The sequence below is a fragment of the Hydra viridissima genome, unplaced genomic scaffold, assembly GCF_058129835.1.
Source record: "Hydra viridissima isolate aposymbiotic clone 2 unplaced genomic scaffold, HvirCarnegie_v1 scaffold_6, whole genome shotgun sequence".
Lineage (NCBI taxonomy): Eukaryota > Metazoa > Cnidaria > Hydrozoa > Anthoathecata > Hydridae > Hydra > Hydra viridissima.
The window spans coordinates 17,135,744-17,160,263 of record NW_028324305.1 but is presented as its reverse complement, the minus strand read 5'-3'; the positions used below and the strand labels follow the sequence as shown (position 1 = coordinate 17,160,263).

Sequence of the window (24,520 nt, the reverse complement as noted above, 5' to 3'; positions counted from 1 at the left end):
TGGTGACAGAGGGTTTGACATTTGCTTTAAATGCGTAAGCTGTTTTAAAAACAGCTCGTCTGTTACCAACCGTTGCAATTACCACAAAAACTCGGTGCAGGTTTTATGCTTTTTTTTTTTTTTTTTCTTTTTTAGAATCCCTGAAGCAATTTGCTCACTGGATACATTTCCGAGACCTTTCTCTAACTAAATCGGATTTTTAGTAAACCTAAATGGTTGTAGGAAAGATATTTTTTTATATTTGTTTTAAATGATTGTAAAGACATTTTTTAAATATTTCTTTCAAGTAGGAAAGACATCTTTTTTATATTTGTTTTAGCAATCTCTTAATCATTTATCGCGATCTGTTAAGATATATCACTAATATTAGGTAATCTTCTGAGTCTTTGTCTTTTAATCTGAGATAACTTCTTAATCCAATCATTTAACTTTGCTGTTTTTAAAAGTACTTTGAAATTATTTAAGTACACTACAAATATTGCTTTTGTTCTTCATTTTATTCATATTTGTTATGCTGTTTCAGCATAAATTGCTACCAACTTTTAATTGTAAAATTGTTCAATTAAAGTTAAAGACGGCTTCAATTTATAATAACATTTTTTAATTCATATAGACAAAACTTTCGGTGAAGAAAACTTTGTAAACAAAACAACAAAGAAAGTGATGCTTACAAAAAGTGAGGCTACAAGAAAGTGAGGCTGGGTTACAAAATTCAATAAGTTTTGATAAAAAAAGGTTGGTTTTTAAGTAGATTTCCGACTCAATACCAAGATAGGAGTGAATAAATTAGTGTAAAAGATAAGTAATTTTAAAAAAAAGATCCTGTTTTTTTTATTTGATTGGTAGTTTCTTATTTTTTTTAAGGATGGTCAACAAGAGATTGAAAGGTAAAGTTACAAAACTGAAATATTACAAAAGGACTGTTTTTTTAAACTCTTTAAAACTTTATAAAAAATGAAGTTCATATTTTAACAAAATAAAACCTTGTTAAGTAAATATCAAAAACACCGAAAACGAAAATAATTTTACTAACAAAGTCGAGAGCGGAATGATAAGATGAAAATCGCGTTTATTCTGAACTAAATTTATGTCATTTATTAGTTATTTATACTAAAGTAGAAAAAAAAGTTGGCTATATGTTCGGTCCTTTAAAAACATCTTACAATACCTTGTTTGATCTATATTTCATAAATATTTTTACTTTTTTGTGGAATGATAATAAATTAAATATAAATATATCTAAATCTCTCATCCGTTAAAATCTTCTTCTTCTTTAGCTGGTTGCAAAAGCTGGTTAACTTCTTTCACGCTGTTTTCTCTAAACAAAATTTAAGCTTAATGTATTGAGTCTTATTGCCATGACGACGATTTGAGGAACAAATAGTTAAACGGATCACTGTTAACTTTTATGATCACTTACTCTTTTACTTACTTCTTTATCTCCTCTAGTTTTAGATGGTCTGTCATCGGGTGGTGAAAAGTATCTTTGAGCGGTAAGTAAAGTAATCCACACAAAAAAGCTAACACTCCGTTTACTGTGAATGGTAGATGCGGTGATATATCACCTAATAATTTTATTTGAGGTGCGAGAATGCCACCTGTTCGACCTCCAATAGATGCAACGCTGTATCCTAAGGCCCTTAAAAAAAAAAAGATTTTGTATCATCAAAGAAAACAATTTTGAATTTTGATAGCTAGTTACGCACTGGCTGACGTAATTGAGTGTCGGCATGGTTTAGCATTTGCAGAAGACTGAAATTAATTATGTTTGTTTAAATATCTATACATGTTGGATACTTTCTCATGCATGTTACTATTAGATACTTCAGTACTTAATGATTCTATAATAAATAATCAAAGTAAAACCAAAAATAGGCTTTTTTAATGGTTTGTTCTACTTTCACAAATTTTTCAAATGTTAAAATGCGATTCGAGCTTCAAAACTATGCAAAAATTGATTGGATAAAGGATTTATTTCGCTGGGACCTTTAACAAAAGATGAAGAACATGTAATAAAAGATTTTTGATAACTATTAAAAAATACTTTTTAATCGATCTTTTGGTTGTTGATTTGAAGGATATTATTAGATTTTACCTGACAACTGTAGGAAATGATTCGGCTGTGTAAAGAGTGCTCGATGACCACCCTGCAGTAACCAAAGTTCTCGATAAAATTGCCAAATAACTCAATATCTTTTCAAACTGGTTTTTAGTCGAAGTAAAATAAGCAACTGTAATACCAAGAGACGAAAAAGCTCCGCCAAACATCAAAAGAATTGTCGTGTTCTTTCTTGCAAAACTGAAATCAAATTAAATTCAGCTAATTTCAGATTTTGTTATGTTCTTTTTCTCCAAAGTTGTTTACAGAAAACTAAGGTACTCAACATTGGTAGAATTTAAATATATATAAATTAACTAACCATTTACTTAAAGACCAAACAATGATACTTTGCATAGAATCGCCAATTCCCATCAAGATCATATTTATGCTAGGATTACCATGTAGACGTCCCACACCCAGAGTAAGCCCATAATAAATGAATGAAGACATACACCTGAGATCATAATTGATCTCTTTCAGTGATTTAACTTCCGTTATGTTTTGAAATGCATGACGGTTAGGCTAGGCTAAGCAATCATATGGTAAAAAACGATTAGGGTTAGCATTCGCACGGGAAAAGAATTATATCAAACCTTCATTTTAAATTTAAAAACCAAAAAACGATTTCCCGTCTGGAATTTGTAATATTCCCTTTATTATAAAAACAGAATTAATTTTTTTATATGTAAACTCATCCAAAAATTCAAAAAAGGAAGAGATGTTTCTGATGGCATAAGTTTAACGCTTTGCTAAGTCATTACCTAAAAACCTAAAAAATAATTTTTGAAATGAGCGCATTAAATAATTAATATTTGTTAGTTGTTTTTAGTATGTAGTAGGTTGGGATCGAGGCTTAGGGTCTGGGGATTACTTGGTTTGGAAAGGGCAAGGTTTGGGATAGTTTGGTTAGGAATGGGCAAGATTTAATCATTAAAGAGTTATGGTTGTGTTTGCTGTCCTCAGTATATTCTATTATGCAATATAACTCAATAAACGTTCTATTCGTTTGTAATGGTAACATATTCATAACGTTTTTATAAATACAAATAATACTCTCTTACTCTCCTTGTAGTGTTTGATGTTTTTATCAATTAGTCCTCTTTTTTGTTCTTCTTTTTCTATACGAGTATCTCTTCTTTATTTGAAGCTTCTGGTTATTCTTCTTAAATTAATATTTCTTCTGATTCCTATTTTATTCTTTACTTCTTCTGATTAGCAAAAATTTTTCTTCTTTTTCTCTTTTGTTTTCTTATAAAACTTTTTGTTTGTCCCAATATTTTTCTCAAAAATTCTCGCTCTTTAAAATTCTTCCCCCTAACATGCAGTCCCCAAAATTTTTAATAAAATATTTGCTTTTTTTATATGTCATTAACATTAAGTAATAGAACTATGCAATTACAGACAACCAACTACTCCTAAGGTGGCACACTTTAAATAAATTAGATAAGCTCAAATTTTTTTGTTTTTTTAACAATCGAAACATAACCAAATATAAAGACAAAATTGAAAGTAAATGTTTGGTCCATAAGCATAGTTCAAATACAAACATTTTCAAATAAAAACTCTTCTTCAATCGATGCATGAACATAAATAATGATATAAAGATCTCCATTTTTGACGATAGCGAGATAGCAAATAAAAATCATCAAAATACAAACATGCTGTAGTAGGTTAAAAATCAGCTTTGCTATGACTTGCTTTATTCTCTTCACTGCAGCATTTTTCTTCAGATATCATCTTTCTTTTGCTTTTCTACTAAATTTTTTCTTTTCTTCATTATCTCTCTCTTTTGCCTTTTGATTCTATAATATCTGGTATGGTATTCAGAGATACAATTTATCCACGTTTTCATGCCCTTTTTAATTAATTTTTTGGAGTTGTGAAAGGCACGGGAGATAACTTTTGTATACTAGATCTTAGTTTTAAAGCGATATATTCCAGCTTTGTTAAAACATGCACAGAAATGGCTGATATAGCACTGTTTAATTATGGATTTTTTAAAAGAGCAGTTAATTGAAAATTTGTCATAAATATACCTGGATGATGTCTTAGCCAAGTTTGAAATATATTTGTAATGGACCAGAAAATCCAAGAATAAGTGGTTGAACACAGTGTGTACGGTATGCAGGAAAATAAATTAGGATAGCACCGTTTTCTTTTGCAAATTCCAAACTGCTAAGCTTTTATGACTTTTGTGGCTAATAGAAAAAATTTTTTGTTTTTTTTTGTCTTACTTTTTAAAAAAATCTCACTCACTAGTCATCTCCTCCGCTTTCCACCCTTCACTTTTTTCCTGGCAAGATGCTTTACTGCCTATTGGTTCATAAGCCAGCTTTTAATCTTTTTGAGAGAAAAATAAAGATCGGCGTCACAAATATTCCAATTGCATTCATTAAACATGCTAAACAGTCAATTGCTAAACACGTTCAACACAACTTGGTGCCCCTATTTGTTTTTACTCATGAAGCCAATACTTTTTGGGCTCTCTTTTGCAGAGTACTTAAACTTAGGTTCTTTAATTAACCTAAAGTTCTTTCAAAAAGTTCTTTAACATTCTGTATGTTTTCAGGAGGAGATTTAAACTGTTCCATTATTACAGATGGTGAGTTACAATGACAGAGTTGATGTTTTTTTTTACTAAAAGCTTGCGTATGAGCAAATGATGTATTTTCTGGTGTTTTCAATGGGATTCATGGATTACATTTTAAATACCCACTTGACCATTTTTAGATATCCACTGGACCATTTTTAACCAGCCATCCTAAATTCTTGATAAAAATTATGCTTGATTAAAAGCACAATTTATTTTTGCTCTAAGACCTCCGATATCTGTAAGCCAAAAATGCAGCATCATTACTTTTTTTTAATTGTTAATGCAATTTTGAGGCAGGAACATTTAAAGTTTTGGCAGCTTATAGCAATCTTTTTTTTTCCTAATATTTATTGAGGCGTTTTCTATCGCTGCTATTTCCTATTGGTATCTTTTCATATTATTAACTGCTGCATACATACATACATACATACATACATACATACATACATACATACATACATACATACATACATACATACATACATACATACATACATACATACATACATACATACATACATACATACATACATACATACATACATACATACATACATACATACATACATACATACATACATACATACATACATACATACATACATACATACATACATACATACATACATACATACATACATACATACATACATACATACATACATACATACATACATACATACATACATACATACATACATACATACATACATACATACATACATACATACATACATACATACATACATACATACATACATATAAATATAAAAAATATTAAGGTAATTAGTATAATAGTCGACATATTTTGAGCTTAGTATTCATTAAAAAAGTACTCGTAATAAAATATCGTAATCTTAAATATATAGGGGCATTAAAGCTAAAACATTCCATGGCAAAATTTACGCTTGTTGATTACAAAACTATTATTTGTGCAATAGTGGCGTACTTTCACCAGAAGTAATAAAATACTAAAATACGCATGTAGGTTAAATCACTTTTGCACGAAAGCCAATATTTTTGGAAATATGATCAGTATGCTACCATAAGAACCATGCCATCATAGACACCTTTCCAAGAATAAAAATGTTTTACTGTAGTGAATTAAAATTTAGATCGTAATTACATTATGCACCCAATTCTTTTGTGTTTATATTAACCTAATATATTTGTGTCATTTTTTTGTTTTTTTTTTATCTGAAAATAAATTAAAGTATCTAACAAATTGTCCTACTTCCCATCCCTTAGTTACGTAATATTATGCGATTGAGAAGGTGATCAAAATAACTAAAAGCAAACGAGGAGTTCATAAACATCTTTTAATTTTAAAAACCAGTTGCTTGATTGCATCAATCAAAAACACTTACCAGGTCATGAAAAATATAAGTGCTTTGTTCCGCGATTGCCTATGCCTAAACAGCGAAATATACGAAAAGATTTTTGTACTGGTTTCTATTTGCCCATCCGGCGTATCTTTTAATAGTGAAAAGTTTGGAACTTCAAGTTTATTTCGTCTGGCCATTGTCTTTAATATTTTTTTCCCCTCTTTATATCTTCCTTGTGTGAGCAACCACCGCACACTTTCCGGAACAAACATCCTTAAAAAAACATTCATAAACTTTTTTTTCATTCATAATTGATTTCTATCTTACAAAGAAAAATACGATATTAAAGTTAATCGAAGTCATGAGGCTTGAATGAATATTGCGACCTGAAACACCTAGCTCACTTTGGATTAATATTTACACTTTTTACTTTGTGACGATAAAATCAAAATGTACATATTTGATTAACATCATGTTCTTAATTTTCTTATAAACAAATATGTAATAGAAAACCGCAAAGGTTAAATGTTTACATGTGAAGATGCTGCATAATATTGGCAGTTATATAACGTTTTATATAAAAAAAAACTAACAATTATTGATAAAAAATTATCCACACTTGTTAAAACTCAATAATACAAAAATTATTGAATAAGATTGAACTCAGAATCATATATCAGCTGTAAGGAGACATTAAAATACACCTACTCGATTATTATAACTTTCCAAATTCAATATTTCTTTGATAGAGTTTCTGAATAAACTTTTTTGTAATACAAAAAAGCAACTTTTTAAAGCTTTTAACTCATGTTTTCACAAAAATGAGTTATATTTTATAGTAACCAATAGTAACACCCAATGTTTAGTAAAGTAAAGACTAGATTACCATAAAAAGAAAAGCATTGGAAAACCCAATGCTGAAACGGCATAAAATATATGTCTCCAATACGGTAGCACCATCATCAAGCCTCCAAATAACGTAATACCAATGCCAGAAAATGGAATTAGGAAAATAATTGTTCTATACTTTGCTCCTACAAATTCCATTGGTAGGATAATGCACAGCACCAGGTAGCCTATAAGAAAATTAAATGTGTATGAATCTGTAAGCAACCCTCATTCCTAGTGTGAGGAAACTAAATGTATTTGAAAATGTAAACAAGATACCGTTTGGATCTGTTATATAACTACTCAAATCAACTAAAAATATTTCATACCAATCTTTTCGACCTTTTTTTGTATCATGCCCCAAGTAATACTCTTATACCCCCATAAGGAACATATAAATAATTTTTACAGTTAAAAAACTGAGTTGTTCACTGAAGAAACTTAAAAGTCCATTTTCAAATTGACCCCCATTAACAATCAAATTTCCCTCATTAACAATCAAATTGCCCCTTTGTTATGCATAGGCCCCACGTTGGCGATCACTCGTTTACACACTTACAAACTATTATACCCAAGTACAAGAAAACGTTTAAACATTTAAGAAGGAGGCTACAGATTAAGTAAAATAGAGTTATGATTTGTTATGTGAAGAAGAGGAGTTGAAGTTGAAAAGGACATGCAGGCAGGTATGTAGGGGCTGGGAAAAATATAGCTGGATACACAGAGGCGCAGGAAAAATAGAGAAAGAGGAGAAGTATTGCTAACAAAGAAATGTATGCTTGTAATAGAACTAAGTGCTACCATTACACAGAACTTTGTCGCATCCCCACATTCTTACACATCAAAACCTCCTTACCTCCAACATCCTATCCCATATCCCAAATATAAAAGAATGAAAAATATTCGCTCAAACATCGCTTCATTCTAGTTTAGCAATGTTTTTAAGATATTATTTACTTCCAATTGCAGTTCCTATAAAAAACGAGCACACTAAAAACATTTGCCAATTTATGGAAGCACCCATGAGTAATGCGAAGAGCTGATGCAAAAGTAGTGCAAGCAATAAGCCACGACGACGTCCTATTATGTCAGCTAAAAATAAAAAACATTTTAGTCATTTCTCTAAACGCTCTTTTTCATTTATATATATATATTTTTTTTTTGAGTTGGTTTGTCACTTACCTAACTGTCCCATAAGTATTGATCCAACCATCAGACCGAGCATTAAGAGAGTAGCAGCTAACATTGGTATCCATTTTTTATCACATACTAAATTCCACTAAAAAAAATTATTTAGCATTCTTAGGTGGTGTTCATAGTTAACGGATAATCTTTCCATATTGACTTCTGTCGATATGACGTTTTATATTTACGTAAAGGGTCGATTGAGGTAAAAAATTTAAGGATTGAATGAGGTAAAAAGTTTTAGGGTCTAATGAGGTTAGCTATTTTTTATAATCTTTATAAATTTATTTTATTTCATAATCTGTATATATACAGTTGGGAACAAATATTCAAATGGTCAATTTTTTTTAAAAAAAAAATTACTTCAGTTACAATCGTGTTCCGGTGCGGAAAATAAATTTTTTCTTCGCTGATTAAAGGCGCACACTTCTTTGGTATGTACGCAGAATCAGATAAATTGGCTAAAATAAATCATCTAGCGAAACTATTCAGCATAAATATCGATATGTTCAAAAAAGATTCTTTAAAACTAGTCAAAAAATACCAACTTAAAAATCACAACATAAAGGAAATAATAAAGAAGTTTAAAGAAGAATTTTGAAGAAGAAGCTTGAAAAATTAATACAAAACAATTTTACTAGTAATATTGTACTGAGTCTTCACTATCCACCAGTCAGGTTCTACTGTAGAAAAGCCTATAATAATCATAGTCCATGCTATGACTACTCTTGGGAGACCGACTGCCGCTACAAGGAAAAGCTGCGCTGATCCAAGTTCTCCAATATAACTGACTAGCAGCTCGTGGTAGTTAGAAGTCATGGTTAAAAACTACCATATATTTTTTTTATTAATGCTGAAAATATTTAGAATAGCCCAGTTTAAAAAGTGATAAACAAAAATAGTATAAAACATTTTTTACGCCATTTGCTTTTGAATAGTTTGCTGTATCAACAAATGCTTTGAAAAATATAATCGACCTTAAAAGAATAAAATTTAGTTCGATGGTACGAGTGATGCAATATTTATTTTGATATTTTACAAAACTTTGTTTCCAGTCAGATTTGTTGGTAAAAAATGTAAATACTTAACTCTATCCATAACTACCAAAAAGTTTAAACAAAAACTAATTTTTAAATAAACAGCAATCAAAGGAAATTTTTCCACAAAACGTCTTCTCTTGCCGTTTAAACCTCAGGCAAACTGTCTTAGTTATATCAAAAATTTTAAATTGTTACTCAAACCGCTAAAAAACTATTGTTACCATACAACCTTGACTTTTTCTAAAGAAAAACAATAAGCGTTCATGCTATGTTTCATATCAGTGAAAGTAAACAACACGATACTAAAGACTTATTTTATAAAGCCGATTTCAAGTCTCATGTAACTTAAAACTATATTTTGATATTAAAATGGATTGGTAAGAAACAACTAAATACCTCTCCTGTTCTTTAACCAGACTTTTTGGAAGTTGTTTCAGTTGGTTTTTTGATGGGAATTTCGCTTTAACTAAAACATATATATATATCAGTTGAAAAATCTCAAATCAAGGAAAACCAATGACCGACGCTTGGCGTCACAATCACTTTAGCGCTTACGAACACTATTTCGTGTTGCAATTTACATAAAAATAAAGGTACTGAAATAAAATATGACATAAATGTTATCGCATTTTGAAAAATATTTATGAAGCTTTGTTAAATAAATTTCCATCATTAAAAAAATAATTAAAAATTGTATCAAAAACTCAGCAATAAATAAATATCTAAAGTCGAGTGTTATTAATTTATCAGACCAAATCGTTATAAGAGTTACGGAAGGCGCCCTCAGCGCTAAGAGTTTTATTAACAAATAGAAGCTTATGAAAAAAATCATTTAATGTCCCTCTTGGCTACCTCATTTAACGGGACACAAAAAATCTGCATAAAGATGCTAAAAATTTTCGTTTTAATTGTAACTTTCAGCAAATCTTTCAAGGTTTTACACATATTTGTATATCCATGCGCGAAGAAGTCGCGAAAAAAATTGTTTAAATAAAGATATAAGATGAATAACTTTATATAAAATTGAATGGAAAAAAAAAAGATTTTAAGTTACAGGGTTATCATGAAGTTAAAGATCATTCGATGACAGTCATCACGATTATTACACTTGCTCAATGCGGTGGTGTAAACAAACCACTTGTAAACCACTTAAGCAAAAATCAATCAACTGGACCAGAAGTGGCTGCAAAACACCTTCTAAAATTAATATACATAATTCTATGAAAGATTCTTACATGTATATTACATTTTTTTTCAGCTGTGAAGCTACAACATTTTTTAGAGTTGTTCAACTAAATAAGCATGCTCAGAATGAAGTACTGCAATTGTCATTTCAGTGAACAACACCATGCTCCTTCATGTGAAAAGTAGGGACCTGCGAATATTCGAGATTCGATTCAAAATGGAATAAAAAACTTTTCTGTTGTTAAATAAAATAAAACCTGGTAATAAAACCTGGAAATTTAATTTTGATCGAGGGAATTGTTAAAAAGATTAAAAAAAAAAAAAAATTAAGGCTTTTGCTTGCAAGTTCTTTTGATTCAAATAAGTAGAAAAAAATTGTTTCCCAATTTTTGCTACTTTCAAAAAATTAAATGCAACTTTTCAAAAAGGGAAATGATGATTAGTCAGTGAAATTAATATTTTTTTGCTCTTTTTCAGCATTTGGATAATGTCAACAATAAAAAAACACTTTCATGTGCTTAATGATGCTTTCATCTGTAAAGCTTGCTCAAATTATTTTTAGGTGCTCTGTTTTAACCAATGGCAGCTACAACTCATCACATTCAACAACTCTTTCACGTCGGCTTTTTGACATGAATAATGCTCTTCATGAGCATTTTGAAAAAAAACCTAAAGAGCAAATAATTAAAGCTCAAGACCTAACAACACATTTGACTAATGGAAAGTAGAGAACCAAACAAATTACCTTGTTCCTATTATCCATTACGTTTCTGGAACTGATTGGTTTTTGCAGTCCAAATGTCAGTCAGTGGTAAATCTTGAAAATTTTAATTGCTGACTACACATCATTAGCTTCAGAACAGATTTTTCGAGGAGAGTTGGCAAAATTTGCCATCGACTTGAGCTCTTCGTTTTTTTTTCAACTACAGAACAAATACAGCGCCTTGCACAGCTAGACAGTTTGGGATTAATTAGCAACGATATGTTGCTCATAGTTTGTAGCTATCAATAAATGCTGCCTTAGATGTTCGGAGGATGATTCAAACCTTATTGGTCATGTTCACCACATTGCTAGCTTTTTCTATTCTTCAACAGTTGGCCAAACAACAGCCAAATGTCAGACTGATCAAGAAATGAAAGAAACTAAAACACCATTAGATGCTATTTCTAGCTTTAACAGTAGATTTTATTAACTGGATTAGGTTGGCCAGAGCTGTGATCCCGTCGCACTTGCACTTGTGGGATGTGGTTCAAAAGAGAAATGTGCAAGAAATCCACTAAAGCCTCTTATTCAAACACTGAGATAATAATGCGCTGAGAGAAAATCTTCCCATCTTGTAATCGACAGCAGAAGCAACTACAGTTTTAAGTACTGATTCAAATGCCAGCGTAAGTTTAACTTTTCCTTCAATTTTTATATTGAAGAAGGAACTGAAGGCCAAATACTCCCCAGGTCTTCAACAATTTTATGATGAACTTCTGAAGCAATTTTAGATATGATTTGATCTGATTATGGATCACTAGTTAGCAACTATTTCTGTAGATCCTCGATTCAAACATTACTTATTCTTGGATGCAGAAAAAAACAAAGCTGTGTTATTTGTGGAATCAATGCTGATTAATTCTGAAAATACCAACAGCATTAAGACTACTGAAGAATCCCAGTGTGAAATTCAAGATATGAATGAAAACAGAGTCTTGTAAATAGAGCAGGTAAAAGTAATTTAGATTTAATGTTCAAGAAAGTGTGTGATGTACAAGGGAATTCTAAGCCCAGGAAACTTCCAGACATTTCCGAATAAGTTAAAGAAGAAGTTAACTTACATTTAAAACATTCTTTTCAGTGATCGAAGTAGTTCAATCCTGAAAAGAATGATCTTGATCTTGTTCAATTATGGAAATAGAACTTAAGTACTTTTCTAATTCTGGCCAAAGCTCGAACCTTGTAATTTTTAAAAAATTTTGCACATCCATTTCAGAAATTCCAAACCACACTACAAAATTAATTTCAAAAACAGTTGTTCGTTTTCAAGAAACTGTATTAAAGAGCGTCTTTCATTACAGAAGACGCTGAATCCATTTTAAAAAGATGCACAGTGAAAAATGGCTACTTTTTTTTTTTTTCAAAGGCTCGGTCACTTTCAAAAATTGCAGTCCTTTTTAGAAAAAAAGAAGTCTTTAATTAAGAAGCAAAAGGTCTCTTTAAAAAAGAAATACAAGTTTTAGACTTGCAATTCACGCAACAAATTATTCATCAGAAAGAGTTAATTCAGTTGATAGACAAATTCTTACTGACTGTCAAAATCTCTCAAACAATAATGCTGAAACATAAATATGGGCAAAAATTAACAAAGATCTGCTTTTAAACTGCTATATAATAGTATTTTACCATTTGCATCGAGTACGTGGTTATGTGTTTTATAAAAATTAAAAACTATGTTTTTTTTTTGTGTGCTACTGTTGTTTTTAAGTAAATTTTGCTTCAAAGACAAAAACGTTACGTAATTCAAGGTTAAATTCAATTTTGAAAAATTTTTTTAGGAATTCGATTTGAAGAAAAAGTTGTGATTTGCAGATCCCTAGTGCATAGGAACATTCAAACTCTGTGGTCTCTTGCACTTTTAAAGCACAATCACTTTAGTAAGTCGTCATTTCTAAAGAACACTCACATTTGATAAATTCCCATCAAAAGTCATTCATAAACGCTGACTAAACCAGCTAAAAAGAGCAGAAGCTTAAAATTCAACCCATTAACAAGACTCTTCTACCTGTCTCTTCAGTATAAAATATCTGCAGGAACTTAAACGTTTTTAAACTCAGGATATGCATGACTTTTAATGATCATTTTGCGCATTAAGGATAGTTAAGAAAGCTATTTTGTTTGTGGTATAGTGTATGTATCTCTATATGGTATAGTGTATATATTTCTATGTGATATAGTGTATATATCTCTATGTGGTATAGTGTATATATCTCTATGTGGTATAGTGTATATATTCTTTGTGGTATAGAGTATATATCTTTATGTGTTATAGTGTATATATCACTGCACGTTTTAAATATTGTATAAACCTCGATACATGTGATGCGAAATTAAATGCACTTACTTAACAATTGTTTTCACTAAGGAAGCCTAGATTGGATTTGGTAGAGTAGGGCTCAGTTTGGATTAGTTTCGGAGCTTAGTTAGGGATTAATTTCCAATAAAAAAAAAAAATATTGTCCAACATATGTCTCTTCACCTTTCTCCGATTACAGCTCCTTAACCGAATTTTAAAACAATATTTTGCTACAACTTCGCGTATTTTGTTACAACTTCGTGTATTTTGTTACAACTTCGTGTATTTTGTTACAACTTCGTGTATTTTGTTACAACTTCGTGTATTGAAATAAAGTGATCAACATGCACATAAACACCACTTACAAAAAAATCATGTGGTGACGTAACAATTGTAAATCAACTAATTGTATATAATAATAATATTTTTATTCTAAAGCAAATTATTTCTTAAACTGGAAAAATCCTCGTTGGTTAAAAAAATGTCAAACTGGTTTCATCCATATTTACATTATTAAGATTATGCAAATTTATATCAGAGTTTTCATAACATATAATAAATGTAATGGAATATAATAAATATAACATTATATAGTAATGTAAGATCCATCGACCATTTGGGAAGCTCAACTCCAATCTCAAAAGATCCATAAGATGAGCAGTTGCTAACAATTATTATTACTTCAATTAAACTGGTGCTGGATTTATCGATGTATACTTTTAGACCAGTTAATATATTAAATATGACAACATTGCATACGTTTTTAGTATATTCCTGATGAAAGATATTCACTTTCAATTGGTTGCGTTATCGACCCATTGGGAAGCTTAACTCCAATCTCAAAAGATCCATAAGTTGAGCTGTTGCTTACAATTATTATCACTTCAATTAATCTGGTGCTGAATTTATCGATGTTGACTTTTAGACCAGTTAACCTATATTAACAACTAATTTTACAAAAAGAATTGGTAAATTTGTTGTAAATTTATTATTTTCTAATAATTGATTAATTATAAATCAATTATAATGAAATAATAAATTAATAAATTTAAATTATTATTTTCATAAAAATAATTGATACAATTTATCATTTTCATAAAAATTGTAATATTTTTTATAAACTGAAGTCTCATACAGTTTTTTCAAATGTACAAAACATCATGGAGAGGATTTACAATTGGCTTTAACTTTTTATTGATTTACATTTGTAATTAGAAAAAATTTAAAAGTACTGGATCCAGTTTTTACTCCGTTGCTTAAACTCAGGGTATGTAAACTCCGTTGCTTAAACTCAGGGTATGTAAACTCCGTTGCTTAAACTCAGGGTATGTAAACTCCGTTGCTTAAACTCAGGGTATGTAAACTCCGTTGCTTAAACTCAGGGTATGTAAACTCCGTTGCTTAAACTCAGGGTATGTAAACTCCGTTGCTTAAACTCAGGGTATGTAAACTCCGTTGCTTAAACTCAGGGTATGTAAACTCCGTTGCTTAAACTCAGGGTATGTAAACTCCGTTGCTTAAGCAACGAAGGAAAAACAGTTATGTTAAAGTGATGAACAATAATGATTATTTTCAAAAAATATCTTGATAAATGAAAATGATCAGTGAAAAAATTTGTATACCCTGACTCGGTATCAATCAGTATTTTTCGATCTTGCTTACCAGGAGTAGAGATATATAATCGACAAAAACCTGAACAGTTCATTAAAAATTGGTATGCACCAGACTGTGGGGGAGTAAAGAAAGTAAATGCATGTCCTATTTGATTGGTTCTAACTGTGTTTGAATCAGCCAGTTGAAAGATGCACTTTGAACTTTCAATTTTTTGTTTAAAGTTGTCATCTTGCATGAAATCATCAACGGTATATCCAGTCGTAGAACTTCTGTTATACCTCAACAATGCTACCTTTACCTCTATAAAGATATTTATATCAATTTGAATTATTTAAAAATTAATTTGTGTTTCAAGTTTCCAATTACTTTAAAAGATTAATATTATACGTGTACCTTGTTCACAAGATACACCTCTAAAGGTTTCAAGGCACGTACAAGTATGGGTGTCGTTGTTATAGTTGGGTATGCAAGTCGAGTTATTCAGGCACATGTTCTTATCACAGCCAGAGTTCTGCGAAACAAAAAAACTTAAATTTAAAACTAAAGTTTGGGTGATAAAAAGATTTGGTTTTTTTTGCGACTTGTAAAGATAAAAATCTTGGCTTGGAAAATTTACTGGTGGAAAGAAGGTTTAGATCCTCTTTTAATTCACTAAAACTTTTAATTTTTCTAAGTAAACCTGTAACCGGAAGGATATTTTTGATTATTATTTTATTGCCTTATAACGTGATGGCCTTACAACGTGATGGCCTTATAACGTGATGGCCTTACACCTTCGAGAATTTATATCCCGGTGGACTTTTTACGTAGCTCAGAAAAAGTCTTTTACAAACCTTCGCAGTAAGATGGGTAGAATTATTTTGCTTCACGAGTTTTTCCTTGTAAGAGTAGGCTTGTTGGCTAAGCAGCTGACATTCCATATCAATTGCGTTTGCAGTGACGTTTTTGATCAAATTCACTGAGAAGCAACTGGTATTCAACATGCATCTTACTAAACAACTTTGTTCGCTACTTTCAACTGACGTTTTAAATGCATCAAAGTTTAATCTAGTTCCTAATATGCGCTTTGTACTAAAATATCCATACTTGGATGATGAAGATGTTTGTTCGCGGCAAAGATTTTTACTGAAACACGTAGAAGTTGAAACGCTTTTTGCATATAGAAAACCAATGATTATCCTAAAATAGCAGCAGTAATGAAAATCATTTAGAAACAATAATAATTCTAAAATGTAAACCAAATAAATTTTAAATAAAGAAATTAAAAAAATTATTAGGGTAACCATAGGAGTTGTTCTTTTTTGGTGATCATTTTTTCGGAAAAAATCCGGAACAAAAGAGTAGAATTTGTTTATAAAAGTTAGGGACAAAACTTTGAAAAATTTAACATTGGTCTGTTCAATAAATATACTACTTCAGATTTTGCAAATAAAAGATTTATGTATAATAATGTAATTGCATAAATCTTTTATTTCATTATGTAATTCAATTAGTAACATTCGTTACACTTGCACTATTGACTTATTCTTGAGTTTTAAATCATCCAATCGACGAAACTGATTGGATGATTTAAAACTCAAGAATAATTGATTTTAATCAGCTGATAGATCTCTTGCAACGTAAATATCGCAAAGCAGGTCTTTTATAAAAACAGGTCATACAAAAGCAAATAAAAATAAAAATCATGTTAAAATCAAGCATTTTATCAAGCATTTTTTACACTTGCAACACAATTTTTCAAGTTATAGTATGATTTAAGCTTTGAAATTTGGATACTATATGGTAACTCAAAAAATGAAGAGAATGAATTAAAATCCATGAAAACCAATTACATTAAGTCTTTCTATTTGGAATATTTTTTGTTTTATTTTTTCTTTTTGCATATTTTCATGGAGTAGAGCTATGGCAAAAAAAAATAAATGATAATAAATCAATTCAAATTAAAAAGTTCAAGCATTCATTCCCTTCATCTGGTTATGTTGTCCTAAAAATTTGAAGTAAAATGTTTTAATCAATATTCAGATATCATGTTGCAAGTCAAGCAAAGCTTCGTTGATTTAATGTTGTTGCTTGAGTCATTGCTTTTTTTATTCAAAGCCATAAACTATCCAAAATATTCAAATTTTTATGATGAATCAAACAAAACCAAGTTCAACATTAAAACATTAAAAGTTAAAGTATTTTATGTCCTAAACATCAAAAATTTCCTTTTTTGGGCGGTTATTTTATGAATGAAATGTTAGCATTCAAATAGCAATTTATCAATCGACTTAAAAGTGACTCTCTGTTGATTTGATCCAGAGCAACAAACTGTACTATACGTCCGGTTATCAAAATTTCTAATGCTAACCCTGTTACCATTAACACTGTTCTAATTCTCAATAAATACCATTGAATAAATTTTTCCCGCATACTGTTTTAATACTTTCTCCTGAAGAATAGTCTATGTTTAACTATTGATGCTAAATTGATGCCTTGTCACGTGAACCAGAAAGGATATAAACTGCACAAGTAATTTAATTATCAAATATAAACAAGATAAAAGATATCTCTTTTTTGTATTCAAGGAACTTGAAAGTTGAGGTAAAAATTATCTTAGTCAAAATAAAAGATCATTAGCAGACACGCGACACCATGTTTTTTATTCGGCTTTCAATTTCTTCACACTAAGCATCTGCGTCTCGTTATTTTTTTATTCGAGACGAGACGAGACAATGATATCCGGAATGCAATTTTTAAATTCCGAAAGAAAATTTATTGTCCCGGTTTTTAACTTTATTCCGGGACAGTTTATTCGTCAATTTTTTCCGGGACATTTCTCGTCTTGTTATGCTTGTTCCGGTTCATTTCGAGAAAACGATTCCGAGACGCAGACCCTTACTTCACACAAGATATATTTTAACTCATTTTACGTATTTATCCCATTTTGACACATAAGGGAAAAAATAAATACGGGAATTTGAAATCAGTTTTATCTTTTTTGAGGTAAAATATCAGCATGTGATATCATACCCTAAATTCATTAGCGTAAGAAGTCAAAAATTGGTATAATTGGTTTTCGTAATATTGATTCTTACTAGTGACATCGAACTTCCATCATGATTTCTTAGTTACCTTTTTCTTTGAAACCTAAGCAACTTCACTCGGTCCGTACAACATACGCGCTTTCATTTACAATCCAAATAGACATTTCTCTAATTCGATTGCGCAACTAATTTCTCAGCTTGAAAAAGAGGCCAGTAAGGACAAAAATGTAAACAGATTCAAACTCTTTCTCGAAATGATAAAATTAAAAACATAATTTCGCTCCAAAAGATGTCTTATTCCAACTCAAGCATTTTCAGACCAAATGAAGAGAAAAAAGGTGGAAGAGGGATGTATTGCTGTATTCCATTGTGCGGAAGTTCGTTTTATAACAACAATATGGAAAAGACTAACATTGCTCTATTTTCTTTCCCTAACAAAGAAAAAAAACTTGATGTTTACAGAGCTTGGTGTAAGGAAATATTTAAATATAGACGTAAAGGAGGTGCTGATAAATTTGAAATTATGAAACACACGAAAGTGTGTGAATTTCACTTTAGGCCTGAGGAAATAAAAGTTAGTTCAGGATGCGGTAAAAAAACTTTAAAATCAGGGAATGAAGTTCCTAGCATTTTTTCATTCAAGACACCACAAGATAAGTTACCTAGAAAATCTCCATGCAAAAAGTCGAAATATCCAGTGTTTACAACTGATATTGATACTGAAACTCATACAATAATCGATTCGACCAAAAACGTAGATTGTGAAAATTGTAAACTTTTATTATCCGAAAAAACAATCATAGAAAAAAAAATAGAAGTATGTCATGAAAGTTACAGAAGCTTGCTTGAAGAATATAAAACTTTAAAAATAATAAACGACCAGTTGAAAAATAATATTTTTAGCTTTGAAAATTTTGAAAAAGATGATAAGTATTTCAACTCATTTACTGGCATGAAAAAAGAAAAATTTGACATTTTATTTGAATATTTAAATCCTGGAAATGAATGTGAAAACATGAAATATTATTATCCTGAGCATAACTCTGAGGAAAAGTTACCTGAAGAATTATTTTCATCTCCTTCATATTCTACACCGGAATCCAAACCTGGTCGTAAGTCAAAAATGAAATCGGTTGATCAACTATTTATGTTTTTAACATGGCTAAGACTTGGTTTTTCTTTAAGTTTTACTTCCTGGTTATTTAAAACACCAAAATCTACTGTTTCAAGATACCTTATTACATGGTCAAATTTTATATATCTTAAACTTGGTGCTATACCAATTTGGCCAAATTTAGACCAACTTAAACATAATATGCCAAAATGCTTTAAAGAGACATATCCTCAAACGAAGGTTATTATTGATTGTACTGAGTTGCTTTGTCAAAGACCTTCCAACCTAACGATTCAAAGAAGTCTGTTTTCACATTATAAGCATCACGTAACCTATAAAGGATTAGTTGGCATTGCTCCTTCTGGTGCAGTAACATTTGTTAGTGAACTATTTGTTGGCTCTATTTCTGATATTGAAATAGTTAAGCAATCAGGACTTTTGCAAAAAGAGCTATGGGAGAGTGGTGATTCTATAATGGCTGATAGGGGTTTTTTAATTAATGATCTGCTTAAGCCTTTAGGTGTAACACTGAATATTCCAGCCTTTTTAAATGGGAGAGATCAGCTATCACATGAAGAGGTTATAGAAAGTCAAACAATAGCAGCTTTAAGAATTCATGTAGAACGTGCCATACAACGAATTAAGAAAAATAAACAAATACGAAATGAAATACCTCTTGTTTTATATGGATCAATTAATCAAATCTGGACTGTAAGCTGTTTATTGTGTAACTTTATGGATCCTCTTATAAAACAGTAAAAATATAAGATATGTAATATTTATTACTGAGAAACGTAGAATGATAAAATATATTTTTTATAAAAATCGCTTAACTTATCGATAACATCTAAAAAATAAAATTCATCAAAATCAACATTTACAATAATAATTCCTTTATAAACATAAACTATGAACAAACAATGAGTTAGTCCAGATAAACCCATGGCCATTTGGACTTGTGTATAATAGCCAAATAAGTGATCCTTCTTTAGAAATAATTCTCCTGTAGGTAATGAACCAATATAAAATGTTTCTTCCTTAACTAAATCATTAGGATTTTCATTTCTTTTTGTGTAAGGACACTTAATTTCAATTAAACATGGCTTTGAATCAATTAAAACAAGTCCATCTGGACTTGCACCAAGCCAAGGGATGCATGGTTGAACTAATAATCCAGTCTCAAGTATTTTGATATTTTGGTTTAATCGATAAATCATTACATTTTTAAATTTTTCTTTTGCAATGTCTTCATTAATATTACCGTGATTTAGCATTTCTTTAACATTGTTGGATTTTTTAATGTCTTCTGTAAGTTGTTTTATCAAAAATTCAAAGTTACTTTTCCTAATATAAATCTTATGTGCATTTGATGATGTTATTCTATATTTTCTCTCCTTAAACCATTGTGCACATTGCCTTTGTTTTACAGTTTTTTTTTGTAATGATATACTTTCTTCTTGTGAGACAATTATTTTTTTCATAAACTCCATTTCTTTTGGGGAATAATTCCATGTATCAGGTATATCTAAAAATTTACTAGGTAAGGTAAGGTTAGAAGTTATAATAGACTCGCATTCAACATTTTGACATAAGTGTGATAAAACAATAAAATTTCGTTCAACTGGTAAAAGTTGATATGAAAGTGGGGATCCTAAACACTGCATGCCAAATTTTGTGATTTCTGAATCAATGAGAATTTTATTTGGTATAATATGAGCATAGCCAATATTTGGGTTAATTTTTTTTAAATTATTCTGTAGCTTCATTACAGAATTTAAGTTATCTATAAAATTGAAGTTACGTCTTGCCTCATATACTGTTGGGTTAATCCCTTTTTTTGTAAAATTAGCATGAAGTACGTTTTTCATTACAGGATATATTTTTTTCTGTTTCTCACCAGGCACTCCCCATTTTCTTAAAGTACTTGTGCAAGCGATTTCAGAAGGAACAACTTTAAAAGAATTTAATGAGTAATCTGCCAACTCTAACAGTAAAGCCATAATGTGATTGCAATAACCACTTAATCCAGCTGGGCAACTGCAAAAAGCCTTATCAACTTGACTATTTTTGCGATTTATATATATTTGCATTTTACGAATCATTTTTTTCATACTTGCTCGACAGGTACATTTTGCAATGAAGTGTTTGAGTGTTCGTGTTGTAAATAAGCTGTCTGTAGAAATGTAACGTTCTTGCTTAAATTTCAGTCCTCTTTCTAACGTTTTTTTAATAGTTTTTCCTTTTAATTTACCGCATTTGTTCATATGATTATCAATTTCACGTCTGGTGAACACTGGGAGAAACTCAAGAGATTTTCCCCAGCACATATCTTCTTTTAACGATACATCTTTTTTTGTATTTAATTCTATCTTCAGATCTCTATTTATATCATCTAATATTAGATTTTGAATTTTTTTATCTTTAAAGCAGTCACTATTAAATCCATTCATTTTTTATTAGACAAGTAATCTATTAAGAATTATCCTTTAAATTGTTTGCCGCTATTTGTTTACATTTTTGTCCTTACTGGCCTCTTTTTCAAGCTGAGAAATTAGTTGCGCAATCGAATTAGAGAAATGTCTATTAAAAGCGCTCTCAATCCGGGTTTTGTTAACTAAAAGTTAAAACTGGATATTTTTTCTTTATTAAAAGCAGTGGTTAAAGTTAGAGAACTACCAAAATTTTAATTTTTCCCTGAGCATGTACATTTATTTGCTTAGAATAGAAAATATGTTTTCAATAAAGTAAAATGATGAAGTTATTTCATCGTGCTGTTGCCATTTCGCTGTTAGTTATTGTTTTTATGGTTTTGTACTTTGCTGTTCATCCCTACAACTTCATAAATAGAGTCATCGGAGAAAAGTAAGTTATTTTAAATTTAAAAGCAGAGATTCTCTTTTTAAATATTTTGAGAGAATTTTTTTTTATTCAATTACATACACGACCCTAACACTAAACAGACACATGCCTAATTAAAAAAAAATATGCAAAAATGGTTATTTATTTATTTATTTATTTTTATATATATAGATCTCCACAAAATGATATTCCAAAAAGTAATTTAACTTTTAAAAGTGAAAAATTTGAGACAGTTGATACAGCAAAGTTAAAAAAGGAATGGGATGATTTTTTAAACTCAAAATCTATACTTGTAACCAAAGTTGATGTTACATTGAATAAAGTTAAGAAGAAAACAAATCAAGAGAAAAAGAAAGCACATACAAGTGCCAGTGATGCGAAGTTAAGTATGAATTCTGTTACTAAAACTATTAGTACTACAGAAAAGTTAACAACCCTTAGTGTAAGCAGTACTGGTTTTATTAAGCCTGTTTCAAGTACTGTGAAGATTGTTAATGCAAGAGAAGAATCTAAAGGTAAATCTATTTATCAGACTGAAAAAGACCTTTTTGTAGAAGATGAATTAGTTCAAAATGAAAACAAACTAAATAATTCTAAATCTTCAAAGAAAAAGTTAATACTTATATATACTGGACTTCATAAGTTTGATGACTGGCCAAATCTTCCAAAGAGTAAAACAAAAGGTTACTTCAAGAGCATTCTCTGCAAAGCAAAAAATTGTCGTGTGACCTATGACAAAAACTTATTCAAAATTTCAGATGCTGTTATTTTTCATGAAAGAAACATGCCCGGTCCTGACACATTAGAAACATTAAATAGTTGGAGAACGCCTCAACAGAGATGGATATTTTTTACCTCAGAGACCCCAAAGAATTCTGACACTAATATTGTGCCATATAATGGGTTGTTTAATTGGACCATGACATACAAGAAAGATAGTGATATTTATCTCCCTTATTTGCAGTATAGAAAACTCAGTAAAAGTGATGCCCGTCCTCCTGCTAATTATGACTATTCAAAATTAAAAACCATGACTACTGCTTGGTTAGTTACGAATTGCAATTTCTTTTTTCGATTGGAGTATGCTAAATTATTGCAAGAGTATACTGATATTTATGTTGGTGGTGGTTGTAGAGATAAATTTAAAAATTGGATCAATTGTTCTCGATGGTGTCCAGCAGAAACTTTGAAACCATATAAGTTTTATTTATCCTTTGAGAATGGTATCTGCACTGATTATATATCAGAGAAGTATTGGAGGTATCTAGAACTTGGTCTTGTTCCTGTAGTTTTAGGAGGAGCTGATTATAGTGACCCCAGATTAGCAATTCCAGGATCTTTCATTGATGCATCAAAATTTTCCTCAGCAAAAGATTTAGGGGATTATTTGAATTACCTTGATAAAAATGATAGTGCATATAATGAGTATTTCAGTTGGAAACAGAAATATAAGATATGGCATCCAATGGTGGGTGATTGGCCATTTGAAAGTTACTTTTTGTGTAAAATATGTGAAATGTTAAATGCTGATTTGCCAAAGAAGACATATTGGAGTTTATCTGAATTCTGGAATACATATACTGATTGTGAAATGCCAGAAAGTAACTTGAAAAGAAGTATGTTTCCTGAAAATTTTGATTGGGAGAATCCCAATAAGCGAGAAGAAGAAAGCGAACTTCTGAAAAAGTCTATAATTCCTAAAAATTTTGATGAAAGTTAATTTTTGATATAGTTTTTATAATCATGAGATTATCTCAATCATATCAGTCTTAAGTGAATCACAATTAAAGGAGATTGATAAATTAGTTTTGCTGATAAGAAAATATTCCTTTGTTTTTTACTCTTTTTTTTTTTTACTCTTCTTTTTTTAATCTAATTTATGTATTTATATATTTAATAGTTCTTTTGAAAATAATTTTTTGCAAAGAAAAAAGTTCCGTAGGGAAAAAAAATTAATTGAGATTTATTTTGATTAGCTTTTGCAAGTATCCTCTTTAGCAACTTCTTTTGATATTATTTTGAACTTTTTGTTTTATTACTTTTTTTTCGTTACAATTTTTGTTAAATTTTAATGATATCATTTTACACAAATTGATAACTGAATTCATATATTTATTAAATTCCTTAAAAACATTTTCCATGCGTTTCTCATTACACTTGTAAATTATTGAGTTTATACTGTTATTTTAATCGGTACATGATTTTTACGGTTTTTTTTTAACGCGAGAATGTTTTTTCAAATTTGTAAATTATATTGTTCAAATGCTTGTTTGTTTGTGATGCTTGTTTCTGTCCGAAGTGTAGAAAATTCTATTCACTAAATAGTATTATGTTTCTCTGTGTTCCTTGGTCAAAATAAATCTCGTAATTCACCGTCTTCTTCGAAATTCAGTCTTTTTTAGGTTATTTTTTATTATAATTCATCTTAGTTTATAAAATCCAATAAACTAAACATGGCTTCAATTTTTTAAGAATTCCTATGAAGACTTTTAATGTAAAAGAAGTCAGACATACAAAAATTTTATCTTTCG

General features: G+C 30.0%; 4 protein-coding genes across 7 annotated transcripts; 1 reads left to right on the top strand and 3 right to left on the bottom strand.

Moving 5' to 3' along the window:
- Positions 1–1,167: 1,167 nt before the first annotated feature.
- Positions 1,168–9,595, bottom strand: LOC145190401 (organic cation transporter protein-like). 4 transcript variants are annotated; one of them, XR_016453083.1, is made up of 11 exons: positions 9,529–9,595; positions 8,731–9,372; positions 8,456–8,553; positions 8,090–8,186; positions 7,865–7,999; positions 6,906–7,095; positions 6,062–6,292; positions 2,421–2,628; positions 2,096–2,299; positions 1,433–1,639; positions 1,168–1,318 (listed from the first exon to the last, which is right to left on the bottom strand). XR_016453083.1 is itself a non-coding variant. In XM_090089468.1 (10 exons), exons 1-9 carry the CDS (start codon positions 8,909–8,911, stop codon positions 1,429–1,431), a joined length of 1,482 nt encoding a protein of 493 aa, XP_089945594.1. In that variant the 5' UTR covers positions 8,912–8,998; the 3' UTR covers positions 1,168–1,318; positions 1,421–1,428. The 4 variants fall into 4 exon arrangements, 3 of the variants coding, with proteins under 3 accessions (XP_089945594.1, XP_089945592.1, XP_089945595.1); XM_090089468.1 differs by lacking the exon at positions 9,529–9,595 and having other exon boundaries at positions 1,421–1,639; positions 2,421–2,555; positions 8,731–8,998; XM_090089466.1 differs by lacking the exon at positions 9,529–9,595 and having other exon boundaries at positions 2,421–2,555; positions 8,731–8,988.
- A 3,961-nt stretch (positions 9,596–13,556) lies between these two features.
- Positions 13,557–16,402, bottom strand: LOC149887312 (uncharacterized). The gene is made up of 5 exons (XM_090089483.1): positions 16,274–16,402; positions 15,824–16,169; positions 15,384–15,501; positions 14,999–15,290; positions 13,557–14,311 (listed from the first exon to the last, which is right to left on the bottom strand). The coding sequence occupies exons 1-5, from the start codon at positions 16,300–16,302 to the stop codon at positions 14,140–14,142; spliced, it is 957 nt and encodes a 318-aa protein (XP_089945609.1). The 5' UTR covers positions 16,303–16,402; the 3' UTR covers positions 13,557–14,139.
- Positions 16,403–19,908: 3,506 nt separating this feature from the next.
- Positions 19,909–21,704, bottom strand: LOC149887311 (uncharacterized). Its single transcript, XM_090089465.1, has one exon. It carries the CDS (start codon positions 21,578–21,580, stop codon positions 19,913–19,915), a length of 1,668 nt encoding a protein of 555 aa, XP_089945591.1. The 5' UTR covers positions 21,581–21,704; the 3' UTR covers positions 19,909–19,912.
- A 9-nt stretch (positions 21,705–21,713) lies between these two features.
- On the top strand, positions 21,714–24,307 carry LOC145189928 (4-galactosyl-N-acetylglucosaminide 3-alpha-L-fucosyltransferase FUT6-like). Its single transcript, XM_080066656.2, has 2 exons — positions 21,714–21,992; positions 22,161–24,307. Exons 1-2 carry the CDS (start codon positions 21,880–21,882, stop codon positions 23,707–23,709), a joined length of 1,662 nt encoding a protein of 553 aa, XP_079922782.2. The 5' UTR covers positions 21,714–21,879; the 3' UTR covers positions 23,710–24,307.
- The last annotated feature ends 213 nt before the right edge of the window (positions 24,308–24,520 follow it).

What these genes read in the sequence shown, in the direction of transcription:
- LOC149887312 (XM_090089483.1), bottom strand. Translation starts at nt 16,302, where the DNA reads ATGATCACCAAAAAAGAACAACTCCTATG. An exon ending in AAAAAAGAACAACTCCTATG is followed by an intron (nt 16,170 to 16,273) that starts GTTACCCTAATA and finishes CTGCTATTTTAG; the next exon opens with GATAATCATTGGTTTTCTAT. An exon ending in AGGTGTATCTTGTGAACAAG is followed by an intron (nt 15,291 to 15,383) that starts GTACACGTATAA and finishes ATATCTTTATAG; the next exon opens with AGGTAAAGGTAGCATTGTTG.
- LOC145189928 (XM_080066656.2), top strand. Translation starts at nt 21,880, where the DNA reads ATGATGAAGTTATTTCATCGTGCTGTTGCCATTTCGCTGTTAGTTATT. An exon ending in AATAGAGTCATCGGAGAAAA is followed by an intron (nt 21,993 to 22,160) that starts GTAAGTTATTTT and finishes TTATATATATAG; the next exon opens with ATCTCCACAAAATGATATTC.
- LOC149887311 (XM_090089465.1), bottom strand. Translation starts at nt 21,580, where the DNA reads ATGAATGGATTTAATAGTGACTGCTTTAAAGATAAAAAAATTCAAAAT.
- LOC145190401 (XM_090089466.1), bottom strand. Translation starts at nt 8,911, where the DNA reads ATGACTTCTAACTACCACGAGCTGCTAGTCAGTTATATTGGAGAACTT. An exon ending in GGAACACGATTGTAACTGAA is followed by an intron (nt 8,187 to 8,455) that starts GTAATTTTTTTT and finishes AATTTTTTTTAG; the next exon opens with TGGAATTTAGTATGTGATAA. An exon ending in AAACTAGAGGAGATAAAGAA is followed by an intron (nt 1,319 to 1,432) that starts GTAAGTAAAAGA and finishes AATTTTGTTTAG; the next exon opens with AGAAAACAGCGTGAAAGAAG.